This window comes from Parasteatoda tepidariorum, chromosome 7 (assembly GCF_982258835.1).
Source record: "Parasteatoda tepidariorum strain Cologne lab strain chromosome 7, Ptep-v5.0, whole genome shotgun sequence".
In the NCBI taxonomy this organism is placed as follows: Eukaryota; Metazoa; Arthropoda; class Arachnida; order Araneae; family Theridiidae; genus Parasteatoda; species Parasteatoda tepidariorum.
Window position 1 is genome coordinate 51090068 of NC_141761.1, and position 9871 is coordinate 51099938.

At 25.9% G+C, this 9871-nt stretch overlaps 1 protein-coding gene across 1 annotated transcript in view; it reads right to left on the reverse strand.

Moving 5' to 3' along the window:
- Vps8 (vacuolar protein sorting 8) overlaps nucleotides 1-9795 on the reverse strand; it is a 46696-nt gene extending 36901 nt beyond the window's left edge. Inside the window, exons 1-9 of the mRNA XM_043039562.2 lie at nucleotides 9636-9795; nucleotides 9432-9500; nucleotides 6890-7005; nucleotides 5385-5523; nucleotides 4082-4136; nucleotides 3727-3851; nucleotides 3561-3647; nucleotides 1394-1461; nucleotides 567-617 (exon numbers count right to left, since the gene is read on the reverse strand). Of these exons, the coding sequence (XP_042895496.1) occupies nucleotides 567-617; nucleotides 1394-1461; nucleotides 3561-3647; nucleotides 3727-3851; nucleotides 4082-4136; nucleotides 5385-5523; nucleotides 6890-7005; nucleotides 9432-9500; nucleotides 9636-9722 (797 nt within the window). The 5' untranslated portion in view covers nucleotides 9723-9795. The remainder of the gene's footprint in view (nucleotides 1-566; nucleotides 618-1393; nucleotides 1462-3560; nucleotides 3648-3726; nucleotides 3852-4081; nucleotides 4137-5384; nucleotides 5524-6889; nucleotides 7006-9431; nucleotides 9501-9635) is intronic.
- Nucleotides 9796-9871: the final 76 nt, after the last annotated feature.

The following is a 9871-nucleotide window of genomic DNA, read 5'->3' on the forward strand; positions in this document are numbered from 1 at the left end:
TGTAACAAATAATGAACAAGTAAAATAATAGTGAAAAAATGTATTACTTAGAAGTATTAGTTTACTTACAAACATTTCAGGCAAATAGAATAAAAAAATATAAATCAAAAATGTACAGGAAAATTTTCAAGAAGCTGAATTTCATTTTGAATGTGATTTCATTTGGAATGTGAAAAATTACATGATATATCAGCATATTAATGAAAATAAAAAGAAACTTCAAAAAAGTTAGCTTTAATAAAATAATACAAACCCTCTGAAGCTTTATAATCATAAGGAGTTTAATTGTTAAATGTTGATGTTTTTTTTTTTTTTGTATTGTAGCAAATAAATTTGACTGAATTCTTTAAGAATTAGTAAGAGAATTTGAAGATAGTAACTGGACTTCTATGCCATTAAAATATTGTAAATATAATAATTTATTATGTAATTTCATAATGTAACTTAAAAAACATACAATTAAAAATAGTAAAAAACTTAACGAGTAAGGTGAAATCAATAATTTGAAGCAAAATATCCAATGTTTTATAATTTATTGCAACTAAAACCAATGCAATTAAACTTACCTTCCTGAAAATATACACCTAGTTTCACATGTTCTAGTTCCCATGACTCTCCTAAAATATACAATAAACTAAGTATAAAGTAAACTTCCGTTGGAAAATGTGACATTAAAAGAAATACAGTAAACTTTTTTTAATAATCCTAACACAGCTCAATAAAAATTAGTTTCCATTAAAAATTTAACAAAAATAAAAAATTTTACGATTGAATGGCAAAATATAAATGGAGAGGCAAAATTATTAAAATTAGTAACTTTATGTGAAATTTTTTTAAAAGTAGAACTCTAGTTAAGATGGAAGATTATTTTTTTTATTTTTTTACAAAACAGTACATTAAATTTTGGTTTGTGCAAAACAGTATAATAAATTTTACAATTGAATGGCAAAATATAAATGGAAAGGCAAAATTATTAAAATTAGTAACTTTAAGTGAAATTTTTTTAAAAGTAAAACTCTAGTTAAGCTGGAAGATTATTTTTATTTTTTTTACAAAACAGTATATTAAATTTTGGTTTTAAGACCCAATGGAGTCATCATTAATTCAATAGATTCCTAATCATGAAGTTTAATATCTGAACTGTAAATGAAGATAATTTGAAAAATTCCATAAAATATGTTATTTAAATCTGTTATCTATTATAATTTTTTAAAATTATTTGACAAAATTACCCCAAATAGGTTTATTTATAAAACATTATGCAGGATTTAAAACAGTACTAAAAAGCAAATCAAAACTGAAAATTATCTTGGGTGATTTAAAATTTCTTTCTGAATATTTTTTAAATAATAACAATAAAAATGAAACAAAAAATACTTCATCAAGAACTTACTTGAAATTTAATTCAAATACTGAGCCACCACTATCACTACATAAAGCCAATGTGGGATCATCTGTAAACTAAATGTAATATATATATATATATATATATATATATATATATATATATATATATATATATATATATATATATATATATATATATATATATATATATATATATATAACATAAACTTTTTATGTTACATGTAACATAAATAGATTCAGCTAATCTTTTTATGTTACATATGTATACATATATATCCTTAACATCAAAGATACAATTTTAGACTGATTTATTTATCTTTTAGCATAAATATGAACAAAAAATATAGTTTCAGAATGGTTATAAAAAAAAACCACACCTTTCAAACTTAATTATAATAATAATTACAATATTTTTATAACTTAATTACAATATTCTAAATCAATATTTAATAAAATCGAATATATATTATTTTTTTTCAAAAATAAAAACATTATTGCATTATTCAAAAATCATTATTTACTGAAGCAAAATTAAAGAAAATAACCAGTTGAAAATAATTTAAGTATATCTGTGAAGCAAAATGCATAGGTCCCATTATATAAATCGACTGCTGAAAAAACCAAATACAAAAAGGTCTTTTTTACAGCAAACTCTTTTAAAAAGTGTAGGAAATTTCAAATTCTTTGGATGGGGATGAAGACCATTTTTTATGGTATTCAGCAGATGAGGATATAGTAGAAATCATTGCAAAGTGGTTGCACCATTACACTGCTCATGTTATTAAATACACCACAAATATATTCTGAAATTTTTAAAATTGTAGCTTTTTGGTATATTTTAAAAGTTTTCAATGTATTATATTTTTTGAAATACTCTTGAATAATTATCTTAGCTCTTCTTATTCTCAATTTTTCCCCGAACATAATTGAAAGTATTGTTTCTAAAAAAAACTTTATATGTAAAGAAAATATGAGAGAAAATACAAAATTAATTGTATAAAATATATTAAAAATAGTTTTTGAAAGAGGTAAATTGATTCAGAGTTATTCATATCTATCTTATTGTTTAAAATGCCATTTAAGGAGGTTTAAAGAGATTTGTAAAAAAAGATACCGTGATAAAGAGATTTAAGATAAAGAGATTTAAGGAGGTTAAAGAGATTCGACTTATAAACCAGGACACAGTATACATATATACAATGTGTAAAAAAAAGTTTGGAAATGGTCCAATATCTCGAGAAATATACATCAAATCAAAAAAGTGAAAATAGACTTATTTAATATTTTTTTAAAAGCCATTCAATCATCTCAAACTTTCTTTCTAAACTGTTCCCCCAAGGGACAGGTGACAGACAACTTAAAAATCTTAAATATAAAACCCGATTTTTTATTGCAGATTCGTATCTTCCTGAAAAGAGTTAGCCAATTCGACTAATGTTATGCATTTTCCTTCACATATAGCACAGTAACCGAGAAAATTAAAATAGGGTCCAAACTATTTAAAATGAAGCTGCAATAAAAAATAGGAGTTCATATTTAAAATTTCAAAGTTGTCCCCATTCCGGGAAGGGGTGAAAAATGAATTTGGTATAATTGCATAGCTTTTAAATAATATTGAATGTGTCTATTTTCACTAATTCAATTCGATGATATTTGACAGGTTCCAAACTTCTTTTTTTACACCCTGTATAAATATATATGTGTGTATAAGTGTGGCAGTTATTAGGCCTCAGAGTTTTTTTACAAAATAGGTGGTCTGCGAAAAAAAAAAAAAAAAGGTTGGGAACCACTGTTCCAAGAGTTGGCTTTTTCTGAACTTATGACTACAGGCTTTTCATTATCAGAAAATCAGTTTTCTATATATTATTCAATAGAAAGCAATGTGTAGCCTGGAAATATCAGCACAATTTTGTCTTACACACGGAGATTTGAATAAATAGTTAAATTCATTTAGGTAGATTCATTTGCTTCATTAATATACATCTGAGAAAATATATTGAGGCAAGTAAAAGTTTCATTTGGTTTGTATTTTCAGAATAATATACGTGGTAGGGCATATAAATTGTTTTAGATTTTTCAAGTCCTAATATGAAAACAAAAAACGTATATTTAAAGAAATCTAAATTTAAAAAAATAAAAGATAAAACACACACAAAAAAAGTCAGCAAAAATAAATTTACAAGTTTCATTACTTTAATGTGAAGAACAGCATTTTGCATAGGATGAGCATCAGAAATTGTCCTAATTAATTTTCCTTTATGTAAATCCCACATTGTGATCTATTGGATAGATAAAAGCAAATTGAAGAGAATAGTACGATTTTTGATTTAATTTTACAAATAAGAAAAATAGTAATACTTCTCCTCTGCTATATCCAGCAAGCAAACGACTGCAATCATTGTTAAAGGCTAAAGCTGAGACAGAACCATATTTTTCTCCATATTCTGTAGTACCCAAGCACCATTTCAAAACTTGCTGAGGATCTGTCAAAATTTTAAAAATTACAAACATAACATTTAAAAAAAAAAAATTTACCTAAATTCACAAGAATTTTTGGTGAAAAAATTATAATTATAAATATAATAATAGACAACATTCTATTTTCAAGTGCAATAAAAATTTATATATTTTTGCATTTCATTGTTTGACTGTTAATAATGTTATTAAATACAGGTCAAATTTAAAATAATTACTAAGTTTTATAATATCTTACCAAATATTAAAGTTATTCCATGGAAAGTCCCAACAGCTATAACTGAAGATACAGCCTGAGTAAAAAATAACACAATTTAAAAAAATATTGATAACACAAAACATGGAATTTAACATGCTTTCATGTCTCATGAAATAAAATATTTAGTTTTTGTGAGAATAAAATTTATATAGGAAAAGTTACGTACAGTTTTAAATATCAGGAATAAGAATAAAATAATAAATAAACTGATAATCTAAAAGAAATTGAGTTAATCCTAGATTACAAATGCATGCTATATTGACCACGAGGAGAAAAAAATGAACAATAAAATAAATTTGGTAAATGGTATTGGGAGTAAAAATGGCACACACAAAAAGCAAAAACACAAATATGGTAAACAATACTTAATTTAATTATAACAGTGATTTAACCAATCAGCAAGTTTTCGATGTACATTTCAGTTTTACCAAATAGTAAATTAAACTAAAATTAATAAAAAGAAATAAGTGAAGGGTGTTCAACTTTACAAGACAAAATATGTTATTCAGGAGTAGACCAAAGTTGTAATGAAATATCAACTAACTCAAAACAGCTTAACACAAATATATACAGCTTATATTTTTGCAATAATGAAATTTATATTCTTTATCTAAATTTCAGCTTTTTTTTATTTATTAAATCAGACAATTGGGGTTGAATCTGGTTCATCTTAACTAAGTTCAACTGTAAGTGCAATGAGAACACTAGATTGAGTGAGGAAGAAAACTTTTTCATTGGTTATAAAATAATCAAAAATTATTTAATAAAGATAGAAAACTGCTTACAAGTAAACTTTTATGAACATTTTATTTTATAACCATCATTGAACAGCCAAACCAATTTTTGGGTTTACGACTACTGATGTTCAACTCCATAGGCTCGTAATTTTAAACTCAATCCAGAAGACAAGGAAACTCCTGGATCAAGTATTGGGAGAAATTTATAGCCTTCACGGAGGACCTTTTGATAGAACTAACCCACAGTTGCGTTACTTGGAGAGGGAAACCACGAGAACCTCCCATAGTAAGCCTGATGGCAAAGGAACTATAACCCATGATCCATCTACCACTGAGGATATTTCACGACAGCAATGCGGTCAGTTTTTATCAACAAATCCAACATTCAGTCTCCACTAAATATACTATTTAATTAAGTTTTAAAATATTTATTTAACTCAGTATTATGTAGACATGTTAAGTACACATCATGTTAAGCTTAAATCAATGTAATTATAACAGAAGACAGTTATATCCTTTTTAAACATAGAGAATTTTATACTAACCATTGATGTTGGTTTTCCAGCATTAACTCTTTCTGCAGCTGATTGTAACTGAGCTGAAACTCCTCTTAATGTGACATGCCGTAAAATAGATCCATGTATCTTGAATTGAGGACTTTTTTTCTCTTTCTGACTTGAAAGTCTGAAAACAAAACTATTTGATAATTCTTTGAAAAATGGATATCTAAGTCAGTTGTTTTATTTAAATAATATAAGACAAAGTTAAGATTTGAACAAGTTGATTAAAAAAGATCAAACTAAGAGTTTAATCGATTGATGATAAAATGAACAGTTTAATGGCACAAGAGTTGTATGCAGCTATGATTATTGGATATTTTCTTTGGAGAATAAATTGTGTAGAGTGCACAAAATAAAAAATGGACTACCCTGGATAACTTTTGATCTAATAATTTGATCTACATGTTCTAGGTCTCAATCGTAAAGGTTCGAGGAGGTGACATCAAATATGCTAATTAATTACTGCAGACCATATTTTAAGTTCTGAAATCAGACACAAAGCGCACTTTCTCTGAATAAAAATACATTTTTTCTACGGATTCGACTTTCTGGCACCCAAGATACAGAGGATAACCGCAATCTGCGAATAATGGTCCTAATAATTTGGTCAGGAGAGTAGTCCAAATTTTGGACCTACGCATATTTCACGTATCTTGAGAACTTTTTTTAGCAAATTGAAAAATTTTTGCACACAATTATTAAACTGGTTTATCCAAAGATAATTTCAAGCAAAATAGCAAATATTTATTATTTTATTTAATAGCAGTCTAAAAAAATTTGAATTGTACAGTATATAATTTTTACATTATTTTAAAGACTGTAATTTGAAATGGCTAAATACAAAATTTTAACAAAAGCAGTTGATTACTTCCTGAGAAATTGAATTAAAAAATTCATATTTTTTAAATCTGATTTCTTAGCAACTATATGACTGATTTCACTCAAATTTCGTATTTTGCCAATTAAAATTACATTCCTTAAAATGATGTAAAAAATTGTATACCTTACAATTCAAAATATTTTTGACTATTATTAAATAAAATTATAAAAAAATAATAAATATTTACAAAAAGTTATATTTTGCATGGAATTAACTTTGCATAAACAAATTTCATAAATGTGTATCAAAAATTTTGTTAAAAAAGTTCTTGAGATATGGTGAAATATGCAAAAAGTAAAAGTATCATTGAGGGGTAGAACATTTAAATCACTCTCCTGACCAAACTCTTAGGAAATAGAAAATCAGTTTTATATTTGTAAAGATACAACAATATCATTATCAATAAATAAGACAAGATAATCTTCATAAAATTAGTATGATTTATTTTCTATTTTATTATCCTTATTCATCAATTATTTTCTGCAAAAAAACAAATATAAACATGAAAAACTAATTATTCAATTATGTATTATTCTAGATGTATGAAAATAATTATTTTAAAAACATTTTCTAATAATTTGTTTAGTAAAATATTAAAGCTCAAACATACTTTCTTTCACGACGAGTATGAGATTCAAGGCTGTCAATCGAAGTTGTTTCACAAGTTTCCTGAAAATAGCCAAGGTGACTCGAAAATTCTTCATCACTAAGAGATGCATCATCTGTCTAAAAAATTGAAATTAAGTTATCAACAATAAGTAAAAACAATAATTAAAATTCAATGCCTTTATTTTTGTTCATAAATTATTATAATTTATTAAGATCAGTGAGATTGTTTTGGGGGACAGAAACCCTTCTGAAATTAAACATTACTTGATTAATGAACATTAGTTCCGTAAGTAGGCTGATGTAGGTATAAAAAATTTCAATTATTTATTAAATTATTAATTTTTATAATTTAAACGTTTAGAATATATATACATATATTAGATGGAGATAACTGATAACCTCCTCGAACATACATCGAAACTATACCAGAGTGCGTAGCCAAATTATTCAACAAAAAATAAGCACCTTTTAAGCACTCTAATAATATCTTTAAGCACTTTAAAAGAATATCATAATTAGGCAGGGTTGAAAAGTTTTTGACAATCGACGGTTTTATCTGTTTTTAACAGTCATGTAAAAAAAAAAAAAATATTCTTTTGGCATTGTTTATGGCAATTATCAAGATTTTTGAATCATGTAAATCGAATATTGTTTTCATAAGCTACAGTCTGAAGATGGGCCGAAATAGATTGTGGTTGAATTAATTGTGAAAACATTGAATAGAACAATGTGAACAGTGTCTTTCAGCATAATTCGTATCGAAAATCAACATGGTAAAGGAAAAATCTCAATTTGGAAAAGGGTAAACTAAGCACTTTTTAAAAACACCCAATGAAAAAAGCACCTTTAAGGGCTTTTAAAAAACGAAAATCGAAAATAAGCACCCTTAAACACTTTTTAAAAATGCTATGCCACTGTACACCACTGATTAAGAATACTATATATTATAGTTTATTAAGAAACCCTTTAATAAATAATGTTAAATGAACACATGTAGAAGCTTAAACTCAAATACAAAACTCTTTGCTCAGGGGTCTGTCTAGGTTTTTCTGAGAGGTACCTATTTTGTGAAAATGTAGACATAATTTGTGAAAAATTTAAAATTTATATTTAAAAATCAACACAAAAATATGGATTAATCATTTCTTAAGAAATACAAAAATGAAATTTGAAGAAAAAATATTTTGTGAAACTACAGTTTGTCCTAAATTTGAATTTGTGAAACTATCGTTTTTCCTTAAGTTGAATTTGTGAAGGTACTGCTAAACGGTAGTAAATACAGCCTGAACAAATCCCTGTTACTATTTAAAAAGTACCAACATATTACCAATAATCAATACATAAACATTAGCAGAAGTGTTTTTTTTAAAAATTTAATAACAATCAGATAGCTTTTTCAATATAAATACCAAATTTAGCAAAGATATAAGGGAAAAAAATTCCTTACACAATTTTATTTATGGTAAATGAAATTCTAATGTAACTCAACATTCTTAAGTATTTTTTAAAAAAAGAGGCTTAATAATTAAATTCTGACTAAAGTAAAAGTATCCCATTCTTAACCAATGTTTGGAAATAAATTCTAATTTACACAATTTGCAACTTGGGGTCCAAAACACCTGTTTCTTATCTTCCTTCCTTTATTTTAATGTTCAAGCTTTTTTAGTGCAATAACTTCACCACTCAGGGCCCTGGTAATATCTGGGGGAGATTTTTGTATCGTGATCTGTGGTAGATTAATCGCCAAGTCTTAGAAAGTTCCGGGCAGTGGACCATAAGAAACTAAAAAAAGATTACAGAAAGGGACCAACTCGAAAGGTATAACTCGTAGAAACCCTCGAGCAAACATCTACATGCTTTTGTTAAAAAAAATTTGCAAGTGTAAAATCTATTAGGCACCTCGGCGATTGTGTGTGACAGATCACAATGCGGAAATATCCCCAGTATCTCTTCTAAAAATATCTGCTCTTGCAAATTCAATTTCTTTTTTTCTGCATAATTTTACATATTTTTTAAAAAAGTAAATTAATTTTAAAAAAGTATCAGCAAAATCTAATGAACATCCAAACATACCCTATTTGCATGGGCGGCAATTTTACTTATGTTATCAAAATTTCTGACAAATAATAATGGTGAAACAAAAAAAAAAAATTTATAATAAATTAGATAATATACAGTTTTAAGCATTATGCTGAAAATATAAATTTGAACAGTTTTCATTCAAAAAATAACTATTTTGAAAAATATTGTTTATCCCAAAACTTGACAAAAAATAGCATTTTATTTATTGCCTAAAAATTGCATAGAAAGTAGTTAAACTAAAGCTTAAACTTACAAGGTTTCACAATTTTTTTTTTACCAGATCTAATTACTGCAATATGGGAAAAACTGCTAGAATTTTAAGCATATAAGATGCATAAGAGATTTTTACGAATTTGGTATGGTATTGTCTAACTATGTACACTATATTCTACTTCACCGTCACGAACAGCAAATCGAAAAACTAATTCAAATCCAATAAAAGAAAATAAAAATATACATACTTCATTTAAAATACTTTCTAGAGTCGGAGGAGTATCAATTGTTGGCAAATCAAATTCTTTATCATCTAGCTAAAATAAGAAAAAAAAAAATAGAATAAAAGGTAATACATGCTCTTATTATATTTTTATACAAATAAATTAATAAAGTATAAGTAAGAGTTATTATAGTTATAAATTGAAGTATATATATATATATATATTTACTTCTTCTATGTCAAAGTTTAAATCTCCTAACGTTGACGGAGAAATTTCCCGACGAGGCAAAGTGGGAGTAGCAAAATCTTCAGACATTTCAAAACCATAACAAATTAGCACAACCAGAGCAGAAAACAGAAACACGAAGAATTGATGATTGATAATAACAAGATATCATTTATTGATATGTTGATGCAATTATTGCTTTTTTACTTTGTTTTTAAAAAAGAAAATACAACTATAAA